The following is a 26,574-nucleotide window of genomic DNA, read 5'->3' on the forward strand; positions in this document are numbered from 1 at the left end:
AGAGGATTCTTCCTAACACAAGCCTAACTGAGTTTTTAGAGGGGGCGACAAAACAAACTGATGAAGATAGAGCAGTGGATATGATTATATGGATTTTAGTAAGGCATTTGACAAAGTTCCCCAGAGTAGGCTCATTCAGAGTCATGAGATCAATGGAAACTTGGCTACATGAATTCAGAGTTGCCTTGCCACAGAAGGCAGAGGGTGGTAATGGAACATATTATTCCTGGAGGCCACTGACTAAGAATGTTCCAGAGTTCTGTAATGAGTGAAGAAGGGTGAGAGGCAACTTGATAAATGTGTATAAGACTATGACAGACATATACAGTGGATACAGTGACTTTTTCCCCAGGGCTGCATTAGCCAATAGCAATGGTGAGTGGAGGAAAGTTTAGGGGAGGTATTTTTACACATTGTCATAAAAAAGCATGAAAATTCTTCTGGTACAATGTCACTCCATAGTACCTTTCTGAAGGAGTTTATTGTGTTGCACTTAGTTATTTTCTTCAGATGGGGGCCCACTTGGTTCCCAGGTGCATAATACCTCCCCTGAAATTCTAATTCAGTCCATGTCTTCAACGTTTTTCTGAATGAATTGTGTAGATCTTGTAATCTCTCTCTCTCCCCAACTCTCTCCATAGTGTGTTGCTGCTGTCTACTTGCCATGAAAATTAGCATCCTTATATGATGGTTACAAAGAATTTACAGCTGTGCTAAATTAGCTGAGGTCCCATCTGGAACAGTGCAGGTTCTGTATTAGCACAACTCTGTGTGCAAGCCATCACAACACTGTTTTTAGATTTGACCAATTTCATAACATCTTGCAAGGAATCCGATTAGGTGATTGTGCTCTGCATCAATCCACCTAAAAGGTGTGAAAGTGAATTTCTAGACAATGGTCTGACATACATACTGTGTCCCAACATTAGCAAAATCTTATTAAAAAAAATAAAGTTTTCATAAAGCAGAATTTATTTCTGGTCAGACAACTATTGGTCATTGTAGTTTAAGAATCTCAATCCCAAATTAGTGGGAAATCTACTTTTATGAAATTTATTTGGCTGACAGACTTTCTCCCTTAAAAAATACCAGATCATTTAAATTGGCCAGTGGCTTGGGATTCCCCAGATACTCAATCAAGATACTGCTGAAGTTTAAACTACTGCAGAAAACTGGCAATCTACCCACTGTATACTTTCCAGATAATATGTAGTTAAATACAAATGATTTCTGCACCCATAGATCAATTAAAGTGTTGTGAATATGTCAGACTTGACTTATCATGTTTCAGCTATATGACCTGTCATCTTCATACAGGTGCCAGACCATAGAACATGTCCCATGATCATCTTCCTCTGAGCAGGAAAACTGTTTTGAGAAATGGAAGCCGTCTGTAGCCTGAAGTTTCTGCAAGTTGAAAACCCTGTCAGCTGAGATCACTGTTAGCTGAGGCTGAAGAGGTTGAACTTGTAGGTTAATTAACTACAGATTAGTAAAGATCTTTGATAATTTTAGATATTTGTTAGATTGCAGTTAAAATGTGTACAGATCTGTATTATAGATTCAATATAGGCTGAACAACAGAGTTCAATCTGTAAAGTATTTAATTATTCATATTCAGCCATACTGTCTAACCCAGGCAACATGTAAAGTTCCTTGTAATTGTAATTGGCCAAAAGGTGGGCAGATCAAACTGTTAATCGCCAAGCTGGTAATCTTCCAACCAACCACTTCTATCTCAGCTTTCTCAAATGGATTCAATCCTGGCCTCCAATTCTACCTGATGGTATTTTGCACATTCCCCGATACCACGTTGGTTTACTCCAAATGAGCCAGTTTCCACCAACATCCCAAAGTTTGGTAGACTAACTGATCACTATAAATTATTCCAAGTATAGATAAATAGTAGAATCTGGGAGAATTCAATGAGAATGGGGGGAAAGCGTTACTGGATGCTCGATGGTCAATGCAGATCCTGTGGTCCCAAAGGTCCATTTCTGTATTACGTGACCATGACTTTTGCCAGGTTCCTGGAATCTCACGGTCTTTGGGTTGGCAAGCGGATCCATCAAGAAGTTTTATCATAGACCTTTAGCTGAGTGGGACCAAGACTTCAACAGCTCAGTCTGGAACTCTGGGGTTAAGGAATCAGCAACAAATTTGGTGTATGTTGCTTAAATTGCTTAAAATAGAACTAACAGATTGTGCAAAGAGCTTTTTTTTTAAAAAAACTGAATCAGCTTACTTTAAAAATGCTGTTAGTTTCCAAACTCACACCTCATCCTAAATGGTTGTTGCCTAAGACCTCTATACTTTATTATGGGGTACAAGCCTCGACCAAAGCCAAGACCCAAAGAACACACAGAGATGGCAAAGAATTACAAGCAATTCTTTGTACCCTGTGAGAGTAAGCAAGTGATATCACCAGTGCATGAAAGGAATGGTCATTAAAACTACTTACACTTAAGATATAATGTGCATTAAAGGATAACCAGCTGAATTCAGCTGAGAGTATTAATAAATCACATCCAAATGTGATGTGATTCAAGATACTGTACATGGTTTCCTTGTAGTCAAAAATCACTCCCAGGACAATTTAGCTGGTCATCAGAATCAAAGCAAGCTTTTCAAGGCAGGTTTTGTAATTTGATTCTTCAACTAGTTAGATTCACAAAGACAAAATAATTTTACCAAACAGACTTGTGTTTATGTAACACCTTTCAAATCCTCCAGATGTTTCAAAGTACTCTGTATTTAATGAAGTACTTTCTTATAGCAAATAGAACACAGAACAATTTGAAATCACAAGCTCACAAATTTTGACTCAAGATCCAGTTAAGAGCCCAAACATTAGGTCAAAAAAGAATATTATAAGAAGCAACTTGAAAAAGATAAAGGATGTCAGAATTTAGAGTACATCAAAGGCACTACCAAAGAACCCTTACACTTCCTCCCTTACCATCATTCAGGGCCCCAGACAGTCCTTCCAGGTGAGGCAACACTTCACCTGTGAGTCAGCTGGGGTGATATACTGCGTCCGGTGCTCCCGATGTGGCCTTCTATATATTGGCGAGACCCGACGCAGACTGGGAGATCATTTTGCTGAACACCTGCGCTCTGTCCGCCAGAGAAAGCAGGATCTCCCAGTGGCCACACATTTTAATTCCACATCCCATTCCCATTCTGATACGTCTATCCACGGCCTCCTCTACTGTAAAGATGAAGCCACACTCAGGTTGGAGGAACAACACCTTATATTCCATCTGGGTAGCCTCCAACCTGATGGCATGAACATTGACTTCTCTAACTTCTGCTAATGCCCCACCTCCCCCTCATATCCCATCCGTTATTTATTTATATACACACATTCTTTCTTTCTCTCTCTCTCCTTTTTCTCCCTCTATCCCTCTGACTATATCCTTTGCCCACCTTCTGGGTTTTTCCCCCCTCCCCTTTTCCTTTTCCTTGGGCCTCCTGTCCCATGATCCTCTCATATCCCCTTTGCCAATCACCTGTCCAGCTCTTGGCTCCATCCCTCCCCCTCCTGTCTTCTCCTATCATTTTGGATCTCCCCCTCCCCCTCCCACTTTCAAATCTCTTACTAGCTCTTCCTTCAGTTAGTCCTGACAAAGGGTCTCAGCCCGAAACGTCGACTGTACCTCTTCCTAGAGATGCTGCCTGGCCTGCTGCGTTCACCAGCAACTTTGATGTGTGTTGCTTATGTTTACATGGTACCTTTCTAATGTTTGAAACTACTCTGCAAGCAATCATTTTCTCACAGCAAATGGAACACAGGAAACAATTAACAGATAGAGTCTCAAATGTTGATTAAAAGATCACATTAGCTGCCCAAACATTAGGTCAAAGAAGAAATAAAGAAGAATATTTTAAGAAGCAACTTGAATAGGATAAAGAATGCCATACTTTGGAGTATGTCAGATGAAGGCACGACCAAAGAAGATTGCGTGAAAGGCCAGAAATGAAGAAGTGCCATATATAAATAAATGGAGCCTTCAGATGTGGGACAAATTGTACAATCATATCTTTGACATGATAAAGGATCAGAAAAGAGATTCCTCAGTATAGAATCCAGATTTAACATAGTGACTACTATGTTAAGATTTGGCATTAGCATACTACTAAAGATTTGGCATTAACATTCATAGAAATCTAAGACTAGAACGAAACACATTGAACAGAACAAGCTTTCCAATCAAGTTCTCTGGAAGTGTGAATGGTACAGAAAAAAGTTAGTGACGTACATGGGACTTTGAGGTCAGTGATAAAGAATGATGCCCAGAATTCCCTTCGCCTCTTAGACTGAGATATTTTGAAGGTGACATCAGCAGAACTCTCAAGTATTACAAAGGATCAATAATTTCAAAGGACATCCTTATTTTTTGAAACAATACCTTTGCGATACCTTCCTGGGCTGTACAGAGTTTACATGTGAAGCAACCGCCACCATATTCCTCCAAAGATCCTCAGACAAAAATATGAATATTAGCATACCGACAAGAACACTATAACTGGCACTTTTCAGTTCAATCCTTGAAATAAATAAATATTTGATCATGCCAAAAGATAGACAGCAATGGGTAATGGAAAATAAGACCATGAAATATAGGAGCAGAATTTGACCTTTCGGCCAATCGAGTCTACTTCACCATTCAATCATGACTGATTTTTTTTCAATCCCATTTTCCAACTTTCTTCCCACAATCTTTAAGACAATAAGACCATAAGATATGGGAGCAGAATTAGGCCATTTGGCTCATCAAATCTGCTCTATTTCATCATGGCTGATCCATTTTTCCTCTCAACCCCAACCTCCTGCCTTCTCCCCATATCCCTTCATGTCCTGACCAATCAAGAATCTATCAACCTCGACCCTAAATATATATAAACACTTGGTCTCCACGGCTGCCTGGGGCAACAAATTCCACAGATTCACCACTCTCTAGCTAAAGAAGTTCCCCCTCATCTGTTCTAAAAGGATGCCCCTCTATTCTGAGGATGTGTCTTCTGGTCTTAGGCACTCCAACCATAGGAAACATCCTCTCCACATCCACTCTTATCACCGTTCAATAAGTTTCAATGAGGTCACATCTCATTCTTCTGAATTTCTGTGAATACAAGCCCAGAGCCATCAAACGATCTTCATATGACAAGCTATTCAACCCTGGAATCATTTTCATAAACCTCCTTTGAACCCTCTCCAGTTTCAGTAAATCATTTCTAAGATAATGGGCCAAAAATTGCTCACAATACTCCAAGTGAGGCCTCACCAGTGCTTTATAAAGTCTCAACATTACATCCTTGCTTTTATATTCTAGTCCTCTTGAAATAAATGCTAACATCGCATTCATCTTCCTCAACACAGACTCAACCTGCAAACTAACCTTTAGGGAATCCTGCACAAGGTCTCACAAATCCCTTTGCGCCTTAGATTTTTGTTTATTTTCTCCATTATTAGAAAACAATCAACCCTTTTATTTCTTCTACCAAAGTGGGTGACCATACACTTCCCGACGCTCTATTCCATCTGTCACCACTTTGCCCATTCTCCTAATCTGTCCAAGTCCTTCCGTGGCCTCTCAATTTTCTCAAAAGTGCCCACCCCCTTCACCTATCTTCATATTAACTGTAAACTTTCCAACAAAGCCATCAATTTCATCATCCAAGTCACTGATATATAACTTAAAAAGAATCGGTCCCAACACAGATCCCTGTGGAAGACCACTAGTCACTGGCAGCCAACTAGAAAAGGCTCCCTTTATTCCCACTCTATGACTCCTAGCAGTCAGCTACTGCTTTATCCATGCTAGAATCTTCCTTGTAATACCACGGGCTCTGGCTTGTTAAGCAGCTTCATGTGCGGCATCTTCTCAAAGGCCTTCTGAAAATCCAAGTACACAACATCAATCGATTTTTCTTTGTCTATCCTGCTTGTTATTTCTTCAGAGAATTCTAACAGGTTTGTCAGACAACATTTTCTCCTGAGTAAGCCATGTAATGCAGACAAGATTTTATCATGTGCCTTCAAGTACTCAGAAACCACATCTTTAACAATTAACTCCAACATCTTCTCAACCACCGAGGTCAGACTGACTGGCCCTTAATGTCCTTTCTTCTGTCTTTCTCCCTTCCTAAGAGTAGAGTGACATTTGCAATTTTCCCATCTTCCAGAACCATTCCAGAATCTACTGATTCTTGGAAGATCATTACAAATGCCTCCATAATCTCTTCAGCCACCTCTTTCAGAATCCTGAGATGTACATAATCTGGTCCAGATGACTTATCTACCTTTCAGTTTCCCAAAAACCTTCCCCCAGTAATGGTAACTTCACACACTTAATGACACCTGGAACTTCTACCATACTGCTAGTGTCTTCCACAGTGAAAACTGACACGAATCACTTTTTCAGTTTGTCTGCCATTTCCTTGTCCCCCATTACTACCTCTTCAGCATCATTTTCCAGTGGTCCAATTCCACTCTCACCTCTCCTTGACAAATTATGTATCTGAAGAAACTTTTCGTACCCTCTTTAATATTATTGGCTAGCTTACTTTCGTATTCCATCTTTACCTTTTTGATTACTTTTTTAGTTGCCTTCTTTTGGTATTTAACAGCTTTTCAATCCTCCAACTTCCCACTAATTTTTGCTCTATTATATGTCCTCCAACAATCATTAATGTATTGTACTCATCCCTAATGTACTCATCAGGGGTGATTGATAAGTTCGTGGCCTAAGGTAGAAGGAGATGAGTTATTAACTTCAAATTTTCTGCATAATCACTCAAAAAGCTGAACTGCACGTGCATGTGACGAGAGCCGTATAACTCATACCATGAACTTATACCATACCATACCATACCTCAGGCCATGAACTTAACAATCACCCCTGCTGTGGACACTTTCTGGAGGTCCAAGATCCGTATGCTCCACAACCGCTGGACTAAGTGTGTAAATGTAGGAGGGGACTATGTTGAAAAATAAATGTGCTAGGTTTTCTAAAATTGACTCCTTCTACCTTAGGCCACAAACATATCAATCACCCCTCATATAAACAGTTGCATCTAACAACACTCCTTTATCTAACCTATTTGTTGCCTCTTCAAAGGATTCTAACAGATTTATCAGGCAAGATCTCCTTTTGTAACTTCATTCTTATTATATATTTCCAAGTACTCTGAAATTTTATCCTTAATAATGGACTTTAAAAATCTTTACCAACCACTACAGTCAGGCTAACCAATAATTTCCTGTCTTTTGCCTCCCTCCCTTCTTAAATGGAGGTGTCACATTTACAATTTTCCAATCCAGTGGAATCATCCTTGACTCCAGTGAATCTTGAAAGATCATCGCTAATGCTTCATAATCTCTTCAGCTATCTATTTCAGAACCGTGGGGTACAGCCTACCTGGTCCAGGTGATTTCTCCACTTCCAGGTCTTCCAACTTCCCAGCACTGTCTCCTTAATAATGGCCATTACACTTATCACTACTCCTTGACTCTCTTGAATTTCTGGCATGTTACTAGCATCTTCCGCCGTGAAGACGGATACAAAGTACTGACTTAGCTCCTTTACCATTTCCTTATCCCCCATTACTAATTCTCAGAATCATTTTCAAGTGGTCCAATGCCCAGTCTAGTCTCTCCTTAACCTTCATGTATCTAACAAAAACTTTTCTTTTTTTATATTATTGACATAGGAATTTAAGTATAAGCATTATCCTAGAAGAATGAGAATTCTTCCATCTCTTCTTACTTGCGTCTTGAGCTAGACCAGTCATAATGGGAAAACAATTCATAGCTTCGGGTTTCTTTCTGAAACACTGGCTTTTGGGTTGCCAGTTGACAGTTGCCCACAATAATTCTGAGTGCTTTGTGACATGGGTCCTTTACTTGTTCCAGTTGACGTTTGATGGCTTCCGTACAGGATGTGCAGATCCTAACAACATTAAATGACAATTTGGTTGCTTGCCAATCAGGTTTAAGAACTCTGACCAACAGCAAAACAGGAAGTAAAAAGCTCTGATTCATAAAAGTATTTGCTATTTTACATATAAGCAAATACAGAGTGAGATGTACTGTACATTAGGATATGGGATTAGGATAGAGACTAAATTACTGTATGTTCTTTTAATTATTTTCATGTAATATGTTTGCAGATAAGACAAGAACAAGGATTGTAAACAGCTGTAGAGCAATATTGGGGAGTAGGTAAAAATGGAAAAACAATGGCAGGCGGAATTTAATCCTGTATCTTTAGAGGAGTAATATTTAGCAAATACTTCATGAACACATATACAATAAGAATACACAATATTACAAGATCCCTAGGAAATACTGAGGAACAGAGTGTGCTTGGTGTACATGTCCAAAGATCCTCTAAGAGGGCAGCACAAGTAGGTAAGGTGAGCAAGAAGCATGAGGGAGTCTTGTCTTCATTACCAGAAGTATAGAACATAACAGCAGGAAGGTTATAGTACAACTATATAAATCAATATCTGGGCCACAACCAGATTATTGTGTGCAGATCTCAGTGCCAAATACAAGGGTGTGACATCCGTTACATGAAATTGGTGCAGTTTGTGATCTTTTCCATGGCTGTACACAATTTCATGTGTCAGCCACAAGATGTTCTATATTCTCGTTTCCAAGTTGGGAATCACCTGCACCATAAATCAATACTATTTGATACAATGCAACACGCCTAAATTGCAACAGCTATTGGAAGTCAATTTGCAAGTTCAGATGATTAATGTCTAACAGTAGTTAGATGAAAATGGTAATGGCCATCCCAACCTCCCAGTATTGCATAACAATAGACATTGCCACTGTTCTTCAAGGGTAAACACAACGTAAACAGAACCAAGCAAAAGTTATATTATGCTGCTATAATGCAGTAGCAGCATTTATTAAATTCTTGAATGCAACTTTACGATTCCACGATATTAAAAATGCTTTATTGAATTTAATGGCCAGAATGTGCATGCTTCAAACAGAATCCTGCTCATCTGCTTTGCATGGGACTGCACGTTAATGACCATACTTATCAGAAATCAAAGCCATCATGGTCAAAACATAATACAATCCGGTTTCACAATTAGTACAAGGGATTACTTGAGTAAATAGGGGCACTGTTGTCTACGGGATCTTGCAATTGTAGAATTACTTTGCACTCAAATATTAATTTAAAAATGTGTCAAAAACCTTTATGAACATTGAAGCAAGAAGCAAAATTAATTTCACAATACAGACCTCAGCTCAAGGGATTACTGCCACCTGCTGACAGAATTCTGTTAGAATCTGCACACCAGCAAGATTAAATCTCTACACAGAAATTCCGGATTGCTCACAATGGTCCAGTGTATTATTATGTTCTCAAGGACACAAGAGGTTCAGTAATAGTACTTGAAGAACTGCAAGAACTACTGCTTATAATCCCAAAAATTGATTCATTTTGTAGACAACCTCAAAGTAGATTAGTTTTGCTTCATCTGATTTACAATTTCTAGATACTGCTGTTATAAACAGGCAGGATAAGTTGAGAAGGAACACAGCTATTTTTTCAACTCAATGAACTTTCATCAGTTCTCTATGAAATATTAACTCTGGTTTTCTCTCTAAAGCTGCTACCTGTCTTGCTGCTTCGGTATTTCCAATATTTTCTACTTCAAAGATCTGCTGGGTTTTTTTAACTTTTGTATTGTTGTGTGCAAATTGACTGCCATTATTATATTTCAACTAGAACAAGTCAGGGCCTCAGCACTACTGCACAATACCGTCAGGTAACTGTGACAGGAATTAACACTGTCATCCATCTCTTTCACAAATATGCCTTTACCATGAGGGTGCTGTGGTCATTTTCAAGTTCATTCTGAACAACTGCAAACACCTGATTCTGTTTTACACCCAAGGGTGAATACTGAGGCAACTGCAGCACAGGAAGATCAACTTAAAAAAAGACAACATGGCCTACCCAAAATCTTGCAGTGCAAGCAGCAGTCCATAACCAAATGCTGCAGACTAGCACATTACAGGGTGCAGGATTATGTGCTGAAGGTTAATGCTTAGAACAGTGTTTGCATGGTTTCATGGGGTATAGCCCAGTTTAGGTTCCTTAGACGGCACAGTAGTGTAGTGGCTAGCACATCACTTTACAACACCAGTGATGAGTAATTGAGGTTCAGTTCCCAACTCTGCCTGCAAGGGGTTTGTATGTTTTCCTTTTGACCATGTGGTTTCCTCCGGGTGCACCAGTTTTCTCCCTCTTTCCAAAGACATATAGTTGTGGGCATGCCATGATAACGCCGGAAGCATGGGGACACTTGTGGGCTGCCCAGCACAATCCTTGCTGATTAGCTTTGACATAAGCAACACAATGCACGGTCTATTTTGATGTTTCATTGGGCATATGACAAATAAAGTTAAGCATCTATCTTTTCTTTTTCCACCAGTGGACACCAAGTAGATTGGCCCTATGTGAAAGCCTTGTAAACATTGCAATGATGGAAACTTTGGTACAAAAAATTGATGCTATGTTGACATAACGTAAATGTTGTAAGCAAATGCATGGATGTGCTCAGTATAATGAATGATGGAAAAGAAATGTCTCATCACGTAATTGTGTAAAATTTATACAAATATGATCGAAGAATTTACTTTATCAGAAAAGCTGGACAACCCCCTTTATTTTCAGCCATACGGTATTCAAAGTAAATACAGGTTTCCCCGCCATCCGAAGGTAGAGCGTTCCTATGAAACAGTTCGTAAGCTGGAATGTCGTAAAGCGAAGAAGCAATTACCATTAATTTATATGGGAAAAATTTGTGAGCATTCGCAGACCCAAAAATAACCTACCAAATCATGCCAAATAACACATAAAACCTAAAATAACACTAACATATAGTAAAAGCAGGAATATGATGAATACACAGCCTATATAAAGTAGACATACTTTTCCACAATCATTGCCGCACTGTTCTCCGTAGCGAAAATCTCACGCAAGCGCTGTTGGCAAGAACACTCTCTCCAGTAACCTTTAAGCTATGAAGCTGCCAAATCATACCAAATAACACGTAAAAATACATAGCCAATATAAAGTAGAAATAATGTATGTACAGTGTAGTATCACTTACCGGAATTGGGAACACAGCGCTGAGCACACTGATGATGGTGTGTTAGACTCAGTCGTCAGAGGTTGGGGTGGTGCAGTGGCCCCCACCCTTCAGGCCGTCAACCGATACCGATCCGCGAAGCATGCAGGGGTACAGCGGTAGCCGGGATGCACCCAGCAGATCTTTAAGAAAAAAGCCCAAACAAACAAGCTAATTAATTAGGTGCCACTGGGCCGACATTTACGTGCCGGGCGACACTTAATTAATTAGCTTATTTTGGCTTTTTTTCTTAAAGATGTGCTGGGTGCGTCCCGGCTACCACTGCATTCTTCGCAGATCGGTATCTGTCCGCGGCCCAGGGGTTGGGGTGGTGGGACACTGAGGTGTCGTCTGTTTCCATCAGGGCAGGCAGGTCATCTTCTTCTATGTCTGCCTGCCTTGATGTCGAAGGTCGAGGTTCATCGTCTGCTGTGGCTGATGTGGAAGGCTTGAAAAACGACAGTATGCTTGACTGCTTAGCCTCGCTCATTTTTAGATCATACAGTTCTTTGTAAGCACTCAAACCATCCTGCAAATATGCCCTAAACCAACGTACCCTTTCAAAATTAAAGTCATGCTTTATCATTGCAGTGAAAATCTCACGCAGTTGCTTCACATTCAGTTCCTGGGCGACTTCACTTTCGGTCCGTTCGCTACTGCATTCGATTTCGATTGTTACCCTTTCCTCTTCCAATTGCATCAGCTCTTCATCTATCAGTTCTTGGTCATGGGATGCCAAAATCTCTTCAACATCACCTTCGTCAACTTCCACAAGCCAAACTCACTGTGTCCTTACTTTGTTCACCACGATCGAAATGCTTAATTATGTCTAGTTTTACACTAAGTGTAACACCCTTTTGAGCTCTTTCCAGCTTTTCTGATACCTTAGAACTCATCTTGCTAATGGCTGCTCACAGGCACGTGTTTAAGCAATGCCGGCAAGAATGCCGTTCCGAATCCGGGGGAAGAGCGGCTGCTCAGGGCGCACGCTACTTTTTTCGCGCGCTGCTTTTTCCGCGCGCTGCCTTTTTTCGTAACAGTGAAAACACCTTCTGTTAGCGAAAACAGGTAACTAATGTAGGTCTTTCGTAACAGTGAGGTTTCATAAAGCAAACGTTCGAAAAGCGGGGGACACCTGTAACTGGGAAAAAAAGTAAACATACAGGAGACTGATCCTGATACTGGCATTCTAATTCTAGTGGTCAAATATTAGATGGTCACATTTATGTAAAATACATACCATTGGCGGCAGAAGAAGGTATTTCCATGCATGTATCAAACTCTCTACGATTCCTTCACCAAACAGTCCGGCATCCACAGTCTCCGTGACAACAAGCGATACCCTGAGGACAAAATTGAAAGCTCTAAACTTATTCAAAAGTTAGAAGAGTCAATCATAAGATGATATAAAGTCACACTTTATTCCAGCCTATGACTACATTAAATTAATATAATTTGCAGGTCTGGGTACAAACACTTTGATTGATCAACTCATGACATGCTTGACAGCGTTGCTACACTGAAATCACTTTTTCTATGGTCAGGTATTTTGAAAGTTTACAATGAATTCCAGTTAATTGGAACACATCGGGACCAGTACATTTTGGCCCAATTAAGTGGCTGCCCCAATTAGCTGACATTTCATGGAATTAGTTAAAAAGGAATAAAAAAAGACGAACTAGGTAACAAATTATGTATTTAATTAAAGTACAGAACAAATTAGAATACTACAAATATCACTAAACTACTATAATACTGTGTATTGCTTCCTAATTTATTGATGGACAAATTCATCCAGTGTACGCTACCATGTTCTTTTGACTGTAAATGAACAAAATCAGTGCAGACATCTAGTGCAGATAATGGTCTACTTTCATTGATTGCATTCTCCAAATCTTCATTTTCATTATAACATTCAAGATGATTGTCAATACCTTCAAATTGTTCATAGTTCCGAACTTGTTGAAGTAGTGAAATCATTTCACTTATTTACTGACATACAACACGGAGTAGGCCCTTCCGGCCCTTCAAGCCGCACCACCCAGCAATCCCCCAGTTCAATCCTGGCCTAATCACGAGACAGTTTACAATGACCAATAAACCTACCAACCACTATGTACTTGGAATGTGGGAGGAAAGTGGGGCAGCTGGAAGAAACCCACGCGGTCACAGGGAGAATGTGCAAACTCTTACAGGCAGTGGTGGGAATTGAATCCTGGTCACCTGTATTGTAAAGCAATGTGCTAATCACTATGCTATTTACCTTATTTGAAACATAACAAGCAAACTACAAATATCTTTATATATTTCATCTGATCTTAGACTTTAACATTATATTGAAGTTTTAGACAAGAGGGTGTGGAGAAAAATAATAATGTGAAGAACTTGTGTAAAACACTAAAAATTACATTATTAATACATAGTAGGAAACAGAGAACAGAGAAAAAGACTCAGGAGTATTACAGTTAACAAAGAAAACAACAAACAAGAGAAAATCTGCAGATGATAGAAATCCAAGCAATACACAAAAAATGTGGGAGGAGTTCAGCAGGCCAGGTAGCATCTATGGAAAAAGAGTACAGTCGACGTTATGGGCTGAGACCCTTCATCAGGATGAAATATTACTTTGAAAATAAAACTAAAAATTCAAATTAAATCAAAGTTCAAAGTAAATGTTATTATCAAGCCACATATATGTCACCATCTACAACCCAGAGATTCATTTTCCTGTAGGCATACTCAGTAAATCTATAGACTAGTAACTATAATAAGATTAACAAAAGATAAACCAGAGTGTAGAAGACAATAAACTGTGCAAATGCAAATATAAATAAATAGCAATAAATAATGAGCATGAAATAACAAAATAAAGATCCTTAAAGCGAGACCATCAGTTGTGGGATCATCAGAAATAGGAAGTGTAGTTATCTCCTTTTGTTCAAGAGCCTGATTGTTGAGGAGCAGTAATTGGTCTTGAATACAGTGGCGTGAGTCCTGAGCCTCTTGTATCTTCTACCTGATGGCAGTAGCAAGAAAAGATCATAGCCTGGGTGATGAGGATCTCTGATGATGGATGCTGCTTTCCTATAACAGCATTTCATATAGATGTACTCAATGGTTGGGAGGGCTTTACCCATGACGTCCTGGGCCGAATCCACTACTTTTTGTAGAGCTTTCAGCAATAAATGTTTGCAGACATTAAGGAACTTAAAAGAAAACTATGAGTCACATGCATTTAAAAGAACTGACACATTCCCTTCTTTCCTCTGCATTAAGACAGTATTCATTAATGCCAGCACTGGAATGCTGGAATGAAATGCCGTATGGAGCTCCAATTTGGAGCAATAACAATGATGAAAATGATTTTTAAAAAGTTAACCAAGCAACTCAATATTTATGTCAGGCTTAAGTGAAATGTCCTGGAACAACACACAAAAATGCTACGTTAGTCACACCCTGATAAGCATTCTTGCTGATTACATACACTGCTTCTCTTAACTGCAAAACAGACTGCATTAACTGTTTTCTTAAATTACACTTTGAATAAGTACGTTCAACAATTTTAAAAAATCAGACTCTACATACAATTCCAATCAAGCACATCAAAATCTCCCTATCAATACAGACTATTTTCACATTCTGGCAAAATGAAGATCTTTCAAAGCTTGGATGCATATCTTGTTTCCAAATATGTCTAATTTTTCAAAGGGAAGGTCACTCTTGTGGGGTCATATTATAGAACTCAACCTTCCCCCCCAAAAAAACTGTCAGCTAGAACTTGAATAGTACAGTTGTAGAGAAACTGCTCATAATTTAAGTGGGAGATTTTAATTTCCTTGGAATTGACTAGACCACCCAGAGCGTTAAGAGCCTGGGTAGGCTGGAATTTGTGAAATGCATTCTGTAAAGTTTCCTGAGTCTATATATAGAGGTCTCTACTCAGGATAGTGCAATACTGGACATCTTCTTAGAGAATAACGGAAAGTGACAATCAAGGAGAACTTTGGCGTCAGTGACCATAAATCTATTAGTTTTAAGTTCCTCGGGGTCAATATCACAAATGACCTGACCTGCTCCAACCAAGCAGAGGTGGTAATGGATGTATGGCTGTGAGAACTGGATTATTAGTAAGGCTGGATACAGAAGAATCGGCACCTTTGAACTTGGATGCTGGAAGACAGTGTTAAGAGTTCACTGGACAGCAAGAAGATCCAACAAGTCAATACTTGAAGAAATACAGCCGAACTACTCACTACAAGGCTTGATTATGAGACAAAAGCTCAAACATTTTAGCCACATCATGAGAAGACAGGATTCCTTGGAGAAGACTCTCATATTAGGTAAAACAGAAGGTAAAAGAAGGAGAGAACAACAGAGGCTACGATGGATAGATAATATCACTCAGACAATGCGTGTGACCTTGGGGGACCTTAGAGAGGCAGTTTCCAACAAGAAGGCCTGGTGTGCAGGAGTCCATGAGGTCACAAAGAGTCAGACTGAACTTAACGTCTGAACAACAAAAGAATAGATCAGGTCCAAAGGCAAATACCCTAAACTAAAGCAAAGCTGATTTCAGGGTAATTAAACAGGATCTGGCAGAAATCGATTCAGTGAGACTCTTTGAAGGGAAAGGAATGAACAAGTAAGAGGCCTTTAAAAGTGTGATAATATACTTTATACTTTATTGTCGCCAAACAATTGACACTAGAACGTACAATCGTCACAGCGATATTTGATTCTGCGCTTCCTGCTCCCTGGGTTACATATATTAAATATTAAAAATAGGAAAAATTAGTAAATATTAAAAATTTGAATTATAAATCATAAATAGAAAATAGAAAAATGGAAAGTGAGGTAGTGCAAAAAAAAACGAGAGGCAGGTCTGGATATTTGGAGGGTACGGCCCAGATCCGGGTCAGGATCCGTTCAGCAGTCTTATCACAGTTGGAAAGAAGCTGTTCCCAAATCTGGCTGTACGATTCTTCAAGCTCCTGAGCCTTCTCCCGGAGGGAAGAGGGACAAAAAGTGTGTCGGCGGGGTGGGTCGTGTCCTTGATTATCCTGGCAGCACTGCTCCGACAGTGTGCGGTGTAAAGTGAGTCCACGGACAGAAGATTGGTTTGTGTGATGTGCTGCGCCATGTTCATGATCTTCTGCAGTTTCTTTCGGTCTTGGACAGGACAACTTCCATACCAGGTCGTGATGCACCCTAGAAGAATGCTTTCTACGGTGCCTCTATAAAAATCAGTGAGGGTTTTAGGGGACAGGCCACATTTCTTTAGTTTTCTCAGGAAGTAAAGGCACTGGTGGGCCTTCTTGGCAGTGAACTCTGCTTGGTTGGAGCAAGTCAGGTCATTTTTGATATTGACCCCAAGGAACTTAAAAGCTTTTGACCTGTTCCACTTGCGCACCACTGATGTAAATTGGGTCGTGCGGTCCACTACTCTTTCTGAAATCAACAACCAATTCCTTCGTCTTGCTGACATTGAGGGATAGGTTATTATCTTCACACCATGCCACCAGGTTCTTAACTTCCTCTCTGTACTCAAACTCATCATTACCCGAGACACGGCCTACAATTGTTGTGTCATCAGCAAACTTATATATTGAGTTTGATGGAAACTTGGCTACACAATCATGGGTGTACAGTGAGTACAGCAGGGGGCTGAGTACACAGCCTTGGGGGGCACCGGTGCTCAGAGTGATTGCAGAGGAGGGCTTGTCCCCTATTATTACAGCCTGGGTCCTGTCTGTGAGGAAGTTGAAGATCCAGCTGCAGATCTGAGTGCCAAGGCCCAGGTTCCAGAGCTTAGGAATCAGTTTATTTGGAATGATGGTATTAAAGGCAGAGCTGTAGTCAATGAAAAGGAGCCTTACGTATGCGTCTTTATTCTCCAGGTATTCTAAGGAGGGCCAGAGAGATGGCGTCTGCCGATGACCTGTTGCTCCAGTAGGCGAATTGCAAAGCGCCGAGGTTGACCGGTGGGCTGTGCTAGATGTGTGCCATAACCAATCTCTCGAAGCACTTCAGAGAAATTGATGTCAGAGCCACAGGTCAATAGTCATTCAGGCATGCCACCTTGCTCTTCTTCCGCACTGGGATTATCGTTGCCTTCTTAAAACACGAGGGGATCTTAGACTGAAGCAAGGAGCAGTTGAAGATGTCAGCAAACACTCCAGCTAGCTCGCTTGCACAAGCCCTGAGAACCCGTACTGGGACGCCATCTGGGCCCGTTGCCTTCCTTGGATTTATCTTCAGGAAGGCCCTTCTAACGTCCTCCTCGGTGACGATGAATCTCGATGCCAACAGGTCCGGTTCATCTGGAGGGAGCGGGACGCTCCTCTTCTGTTCAAATCTTGCATAGAATACATTAAGATATTCCCAGCCTTTTCTTTGTACCCAGTGATCTCATTTAGACCCTGCCATAGTCTACTGGCATCCCTCTGGTTAGCGTGGGCTTCCAACTCGGCTCGATATTGCCTCTTGGCGCCCTTAATGGCTTTCCGGAGTTCATGCCTGAATTCCGTGTAGCGACTGGTATCCCAGGACCTAAAAGCCGCAGCTCTAGCCTTTAAAAGGGACTTGACTTCACAATTCATCCAAGGTTTCCGGTTAGGGAATACCCAGATCATCTTGCGAGACACACAGTCCTCCGTGCACTTCCAAATAAAGTCCGTGACAGCTGAGGCATACTCATCGAGGTTAGCTGCCGAGTCCTTGAATACTAACCAGTCCACCGATTCAAAGCAGTCATGGAGGACCTCATCCGTTTCCTCCGTCCAATGCAACACTACTTTTGACACCGTGACCTCCCGCTTCAGTTTCTGTTTGTAAGCTGGGAGGAGGAGTACGGCCTGATGGTCCAATTTTCCGAAGTGAGGTCATGGGACGGAATGGTAGGCAGCCTTGACTGCTGTGTAGCAGTGGTCAAGTATACTCGGGCCTCTAGTGGGGCAGGAGACATGTTGGTATAATTTTGGCAGCGCCTTTCTGAAGTTGGCCTGGTTAAAGTCCCCAGCTGTAATGAGCAAAGCCTCCGGATACCTGGTCTCAAGTTCACTGATGTTGGCATACAGTATGTTCAGAGCACACTCCACGTCCGCCTGGGGGGGAAATGTAGACCGCTGTCAGTATGACAGAGGTGAATTCCCGTGGCAGATAGTAGGGACGACACTTCACCGACAGATGTTTCAGGTCCAGGCTGCAGGAGCTTGTCAGTGCCACTGTGTCCGAGCACCACGCAGTGTTGATCAGTAGGCAGACACCACCTCCCCTCGTCTTGCCCGAAGACGCCGTGCGATCCATCTGATGGATCGAAAATCCCTCCAGTCAGATGGCACAGTCGGGGATGGCAGGGGAGAGCCAGGTCTCGGTGAAACAGAATACACAGCAGTTCTGCATCTCGCTGCAGTAGGTGAGTCTCCCTTTAAGATCATCCACCTTGTTCTCGATGGCTTGCACATTAGCTAGTAGGATGGTGGGCACAGGGACCCCAAAGCCCCTCAGCTTCAATCTGACTAGCAGCCTGGCTCTTTTCCCACACTTCCTCGGTAAATAGTGCATCTTTCTAGGTTTCCATCGATGTAGTGTGTTGTTGTCAGCTCCTTGAGGTTGGTGGACCCGTCCCGCGGGGATCGATCGGCGGGTCGCTCCGGGTCGGGCCAAGTAACGGGGGAGGCTCCACTGCCACTTCCAGCTGCCGGGGGCCCGGGCTGTTGATTGGGTCAGGCACCAAAGCCGACACTTAATCCCGGATGGCCAGGCTCCTGGCTGAAACAAGTCCTTAAGCCGAGTCACGGTTGCGGAGGTCTCTGCTCCAGCCAAGCCTCAGGCTCGATTTCCCAGGTCGGCGGCGGAGGCCTCACTTCCGGCAGCTGTGGATGGCCACCAACGGGGCTTTACAGTGGTCGCTCCGGGGAAGCATCTGGGGCACCTTGAGGTCTCCGCCGTCACTTCTGTGTGGTTGTCTGCTTCGGAGAGGTGCTGGTCGGAATGGGCCGCGTCTCCAAGTGCTCCAGCACAGTAGCACACCGCAGGTCTCCGGGAACATGTTGGGCCTCGCTGGTCGGGTCCAGGTGCAGTCTGGAGTTTAAGAAGCAATTCTGGTGCGGTGGTCTCCAGCTGGATCAGTAGCTTCGCCAGGGTGTTGTTGATCTTGATCTTGCTAGATCGGAGGTTTAGAAGGGTTTCTCGGGTATAGGATAGTGGAGAGGGCAGTTTGCTCGGGAGAATACGCGCAAAGTCGCCAGTTACCGGCGCCATCTTTCTTTCTATAAAGCGCCTAGGAGCAGCATGTTCTTTTTAGTGTGAAGGATAAACCTGGCAAGTTTAGATATTCTTGACTAACGAGGGATATTGAGGTTCTGATCAAGGAAAATAGGAAACATATATTGGGTTTAGAAGGTCAGGATTGAGCAAATTCCATGATGACTATAAAAAAAATTCAGAATACTGTTAAGGAGGAAATCAGAAGGTCAAAGAGTTGGTACAAGATGGATCTATCAGGTAAGGTTCCATAGCTATATTAAGTATAAAAGTGGTGGCTGGGGAGAGAGCAGATCCCCCTACAAATCAGCAAGGCCACCTATGTCTTGAGCCACAGGAAGTGGATGGATTTTTAATTATTATTTCTCCTCATTGTTTGCTGAGGAGAAAATCATGGTAGCTCAAGAGACCAGGGAAACAAGTTTTGGAAGACATTCTTATTACTAGGGAGGAGGTATTTGCAGCCTCACAGTACATTAAGCCGTTTAAATTCCCAGGGCATGACCAAGTGCATCCTCAGACTTTGTGAGGGCTAGAAAAAAATTACGAAGGCCCTAGAGGAGATATTTACTTCATCATTAACCAGTGGTGAAATTCCTTAAGACTGGAAGGTGGCTAACATTGTTCTGTTGTTTAAAGAGGGTAGCAAGGACAAGACATACCCTTACTAGGACATGTCGGTCAGCCTGACATCAGTACTAGGGAAGTTACTGGAGGAAATTCATCAGGACAGGATCTACTAGCATTTGGATAGACAAGGTCTGATTATGAAGAACTAGCATGACTTTGAAAGTTGAAAATCGTGCTTTATAACAAAAAATTAAGAGTTTTTTGACACTACATCAACAGAATCAACACCAAAATGCCTTTATAGGTATTTGCTAGCCTATCACCTTTCATACTTTCAGTTAACTGGATTTCCATAGTCTCAAATATTGTATTCCTAATTGTCTCTTAATTCCACCAAAGTGGAATTGGATGTATAATTGTAGAATACAGTATTTGTTTTGATGGTCCCTACTTTGTAGCATTTCGTTGGACCATAATTTAATCATTGGACAAATCTCTGCCCCGGAATCAGATCAAGCCATTTTAACCTCTCAAATACTCTCATTGACATGCTACTCTTCAAGCTTATACCTATACCACAAAAGTAACTGAAATATTTTGAGTGATTTTTGCTTAGGGTCAACACATTCAACATACACCTGTTCTGTTAGCTCCTTCAATGCACAATTTTATGGGCAACATTTATATTTTAAAATAAGGTGTTGTAACTGCAAAAGTTTTGGCAAAGGATATATGTATAGCCAACCTCAGAGAATTCACAAACATTACCCAAAAAAATAAGCAATAAAATAAAATGTGCTCTCTCAGAATTTGCGTGGAAAAAATTTTCATAGAAATTTTCTTCGCAATTTGAATTTCTTGATGTTTTAGTAGGCATTGATACTGTTGAGAATTGATGAGATTTCTAGTATAACACCAACATCAGGAAAATGTTCCGCACCTCATCTGGACATGAGGCTAGTTGATAGTTCCCGACTTCTCATTACAAAAAAATGAGATAATTAGTTTTTTACTTTTACCTTTAAGTTATAAAAGAAATGCATCTCATCGTCTGTTGTCATGTCCAGACAATGCATGTTTCACATTTTATCATTAATTATCCTTTGTGTTTATTCGTATACTCTAAATATTGATTACATTTATCTAATGCTGCAAAGTAAATAATTAGTGCCTAGAAAATGGGCCCATTTGAGTTTGCTTTCTTCTGTATAATTTGTGCATACAAGTAGTTTTGCATACTTTAGTGCTAATGATCAATTTTGAGTAACTAGATACCATTGAGATATTGGCCAGGCACTTCCTGCTGTGGATCACCTTGTTTCAGATTTACTGACACAAATTGTATTTTAAAAATGTACCTTGTGTTTTTCATTGACAGCATTAAAAATAAAGATGTTAAAACCATGCATCAATTTGGCAAAAAGATGAGTCTCAAAGGGCTTCCATTGGGATATGAATGTCTTGCCTATCGCATCTAGCAGGACACAAACACAAGAGATACCACAAGTGCTGGAAATCCAGAGCAACACACACAAGATGCCGGAAGAACTCAGCAGGTCAGGCAGCATCTAGGAATAGAGTCGACAATTTGGGCTGAGACCCTTCATCAGCAGTGAAGAAGGGCTTTGGGCCGAAATGTCGACTAATTAATTTCCATAGATGCTGTCTGACCTGCTGAGTTCCTCCAACATTTTGTGTATTGCACCTATGATTTTTGTTTGTTCTCATGCATCCCTGATGAATGTTGTCACATCTCCATATTGTTCACATTAATTCAACATCTTGCACTCACGATAATGTGGCAATGACAATCCCTGCAGTCTGTCATTTTTGGGAAATATACAAGCTAATTATTTTTTAAGACACAATTCAAGATTTTTTTTTAAACTAATTTTTTTTTAAAGTGGAGTTTTCTCTACAATTTCCAGAATTTTTTTTATCCAGTCAGTTGACTGGACACCAGAGCTAGACACTGTTTAATGCTCCAAGAGGAAAGTGAGCTACAATTTCCGGAAATTATGTACTTTTAACATAAGGCATCACAGTTCAATTTATGTTGGTTGTAGTGCAGAAAATGAACTAAACACTATTATGTTACACTTCTGTCATTTGAAATAAGCCTGAATTAGATGTGTTGAAAACCTCATTTTATTCTTATGAAGCATCCTATGCAAGAACTAAAATCTCTTACAAACTGATGGATAACTGCTTAACAAATATTTTCAGACATGTACAGTAATACTATTTTGGACTGTTTGTTAACCTGCCTATACAATGTGCATTTGCAATTAATTCTGTCTGAATAATCCTATTTGACAATTTGGTCAATTCAAAGGGCATGAATGAAGTTATTCCCATTAGGCACTAGTTCCAGGAAAATATAGAAACAAGAAAGTTACTCTCCCCACAGTATTCCATCTCCCATAAATTAAAAGCAGATGGTTACATTTCAGAAGAGGCAATACAACATGCCCCACAAACGGCCCAACATATTGAACACTACCGAGTATTGGTATTTATATATCCCACCTATGTATTCAAAGACAAGTCAGAAGGATAATTTAATTCAATACATTAGTCGTGTTCCTCCACCTAACCTATACAAGTAACTGTCTGTGCTTCTCTAACATTAGCCTACCTCTATTGTAATTATTAATGAAAAGAAAAATATTTTGTAAACTTGTGAACTAAGTAGATGAAGAAATAGCAAGCTGCATACTGAAAAGTCAAAATAACACTTTTAATCAAAAAACAAACAAACATGTCTACAGTCTGAAAAAAGGATTAAATAATATTGCAGTACTTCACTGAAGGACTGCCAAAGGTTAAATTAATTTTGTCAGCAGAATGAAGTTAATAATTTTGAACCAAAGATTTTAAGTTATGACCAAACACACCTGCTGGACAGATCTTTCGGAATTTCCATATCCAATGATTTCATGTGCAGAATCTTTATCTCTCCTGCCATTTGATTCGAGGCGACCACTTCACAGGCAAGTTCATACATTGTCTTGGACAGCTCACAAGCATATACTTGACAAGCTCCAGCCTTTTTTGCAAACATACTGAATTACAAAACAAGGAAAACAAGAATTAAAACATTAGAATATGTATGGTTTAACAATCTTTTAATCATCTTTCATTTATCTGCTGATAAAGTGATGGTATTTGACAAAGACTGTCCTCAGAGTGGATTCCAGTTAATTGGGCCATTGGTTAATCAGGGCGGCCACTCATTTGGGACAACTCCTAAAAAACAAAAACTAATTGAGAAAATAGCCAGGATTCCTTTTGTTTATTTGGGACACTATGCCACTTGTTGGGAGAGGAGACTGTTGCCAAACTGTTTCTAGCTAGCTTCAGTCGTGTGCACTCGTGTGGCTGTTAGACACTACATCATGCTTACAGCATCAATTGCAAGTGCTTCTGAGCAAGAAGCAGTAACTTTTGTTACTGATAGTTGGCAAGAAATAAGCAGCAAGTCGATTCAGAACTGCGATTTTAAGCTTTCAGTAATGGCCAGGAGTGAAAATGAAATGATTTCACTACTTCATCAAGTTAGGAACCATGAAGAATTTTAAAGTTTTGACAATCATCTTGAATGTTACAATGAAAATGAAGATTTGGAGAAAGTAATCATTGAAGGCAATCCATTATCTGCACTAGATGTCTGCACTGATTTTGTTCATTTACAGTAAAAAGAACATTGGCAAGTGTACACAGGATGAATTCCTCCACCAATAACTATCAGGAAGCAATACATAGTACTGTAGTGGTATTGGTAGTATTCTAATTTGCTCTGTACTTCACTTAAATACATAACTTGATACTCAGTTAAATGGCAGTTTATCATTTATAAACCTTTTTAACTATTTCCATGAAACTTTGGCTAATTGGGGCAGCCACTTAACTAGGCCAAAATGTACTGGTCCCAATGTGTCCCAATTAACCAGAATCTACTGTATATATATTTCATCAAATCCAGGCCTGCGAATGGCAATCAGGTCTCAGAAGTTACTTGTTGATGTAGATTACACTTGTGTTTTAATGTATAGCCCCTTCTATTAATCAAAATATGATCGTTGAATCTTTACCAATTTATAAGCAAATTTAATAAATACTTAGATCTTTCAACAGTTCTTTATAAAGTTTTTATGTATTGCCAATTTTGAACCCGATGACACTCAAATGTTATCTGTGCTGATATTGAAAGTATTTTTTCTCAATAAGTACAATTCAGACTGGAAAATTTTCTGAGTTCTAATACGCAAGAAAATAAGTTTACTGAGATACATTGATTGGTTTACATTAATGCTCATTATGTAAACCAGGGTCAAAGAAGGGGGTGCAGTAAGAAAAGTCACACCATAGGTTTAGCAGTCTCAACTTGGGAAACAGAAACTGAAGCTGGTGAGAACTGTTTATTCAATATACGGAATGTGATGCCCACCACAAAATGGAGCACAATGTGGCTCAAAAATCAAAAACCAGCAGGATTTGGATATTACAATGAAGATCACGGTGGAGCAATGTTTGTACCCACAGGAGAGAAGACATTTACCTCAAAAATACCCTCCATGGATCTCTTACTTCACGACATACCTCCCTCCTACCACTCATGCCTGATTTCCTTCCATCCTTTATACAGATGGGGGAGGACCATCAGCAAAATACCCATGCATAACTGCTAGTTTTTGAAATTATACTTTCATTAAAGTTGGTTATCACCAAATAATCCCATTGGTGACAAAGTACAATGGTATGCAGTGAAAAGCAAAAATAACTCCGTTATGTTGAGCTGAAAAATTCCCACCAAGTTCCTCTAGTGCCTTTTGACAAATTCTAAACTAATATGACCATTGGGAATTCAACTGAGGGTACATAAACTATTTCTTCTTAGGGCTCTTGCAACTAAAAAGTTTTGAAATCAGACCCAATCCTTTTTACATGAATCACTCTGCTGCTACCAATGCAAAAGTTCTGAATGCTAAGCAGCCAGAATCCAAATGCACGGATACAAATTAAGATAAAAACACAAGCATTTTACAATATTTTAATTTACAGCAGATCCCCCTCATGAGATTAGCTCAGTGAGTACAAATGGCCATTACTTGATTTAACTTGGCAGTTCTTTATCTGCTCACAAGAAAATATTATAAAAATAAATGAGACTTAAGGCATGATCTTTTGTTTAAAAAATTCTAAATACCATTCTCCACTTTTCCTGAGTACTAGTTCACTATGAATTTATTAACAACATTAAACAATCAGTTCGGAAATACATAAGTGGACAATTAAATATGGGTGGAGAATTCTCAGCCAAGGACATGTGGGAGAATTTGATCTTTGCTGCAATCTCTTAGAACAATGTTACTTTTGCATTTGTTACTTAATTTATTAAAAGATAAAATGAATGTTTTAATGGGCTTTAATTTACTTATTTTACTCTATAGGACACCGGAGAACCAAACCACTATACAAGTAACACAATATGCAAACCAAAATATCATACTGACATCCCTTCCCAACATTATCCGAGCAATAAATATATATACTACTCCTACAAGCCTAGCTCCAAGGTCTGACAATTCAATTACAGTTTGAGTTGACATCAAGACAGCACCAATTATTTTAAAATGTCCATTACATCATAAGATATGTTAAGCTGTAATTATTAAAACAGTGGAAAATTTCCTCCCCACCCACAACGAACCCTGCACTTGTTTTGCTCTTCTTGGCCACTCTCTACCCACAATAAAAAATTCCATTATCCTTGGGAGTTTCCAAATTAACCTACAGAAAAGAATGAATTCTTGAGTATTTCTGTTTGCCTATTATATGGTATAAAATCTTCTCACCTCCCAATCCAAGTATTGGTACAACCTATGTAAAATTGCAATGTGTGAACAATTTCAAACTTACATATAAAGTTAACAGATGAGTTAAGAAACACTAAGTACTGGAGTACAACTTTCCTCAACAGAACACTAACAAGCTTGATAGGTCATCTAAGTTGGAAACTGATTGACCCTTGTTGGATACAGAATGTACATTTCTCCAGCACTTCTTGAGTATACTGTATAAACATTATTTCTATGGGCAGTACTGGGTCAAATGGAAGAATCTTCCCTGGCTGTCATAGTTTCCCTCCCTTAATCCATGGAAATTCCCTAAAGTGGCATCAGCTTCATTTCACAGAACAACACAGTATTCCAGTTCCTCTCAAACTAGCCAGGGAATAAACATAATTGCCTAAAAGTGGAAAGAAATGTTTTTTTTCCTCTTTTTTTTTGGCATGTGCCTGCGTGCGTGTGCATCTGCATGTGCGTGCTTCCGTGTGTGTCGATGTCTTTTTCATGGCTTTTTACAAGGCACGGAGCGAGAGAGACTGTGTAGCACATCACTCCTCACACAGACATTTTCACAGTATTTTTCCCTTTATTTTACGAGGTCAAGTTGCGATCTCGACACTCAACCTGGCACGGATGGAAAGTGTACTCGGGAGCGGCCCCAACTGGTTTCGAACCCGGGAACCTCCGCTCCCAGGTCCAGCGCCGATGTCATTGCGCCACC

At 40.2% G+C, this 26,574-nt stretch overlaps 1 protein-coding gene across 1 annotated transcript in view; it reads right to left on the reverse strand.

Annotated features, from left to right (window-relative positions):
* The window catches only part of prmt9 (protein arginine methyltransferase 9), a 77,998-nt gene that overhangs the window by 19,895 nt on the left and 31,529 nt on the right, over positions 1 to 26,574 (reverse strand). The window contains exons 4-5 of the mRNA XM_063046451.1: positions 22,899 to 23,066; positions 12,407 to 12,509 (exon numbers count right to left, since the gene is read on the reverse strand). Of these exons, the coding sequence (XP_062902521.1) occupies positions 12,407 to 12,509; positions 22,899 to 23,066 (271 nt within the window). The remainder of the gene's footprint in view (positions 1 to 12,406; positions 12,510 to 22,898; positions 23,067 to 26,574) is intronic.

The sequence above is a fragment of the Mobula hypostoma genome, chromosome 4 (genome assembly GCF_963921235.1).
Source record: "Mobula hypostoma chromosome 4, sMobHyp1.1, whole genome shotgun sequence".
In the NCBI taxonomy this organism is placed as follows: Eukaryota; Metazoa; Chordata; class Chondrichthyes; order Myliobatiformes; family Myliobatidae; genus Mobula; species Mobula hypostoma.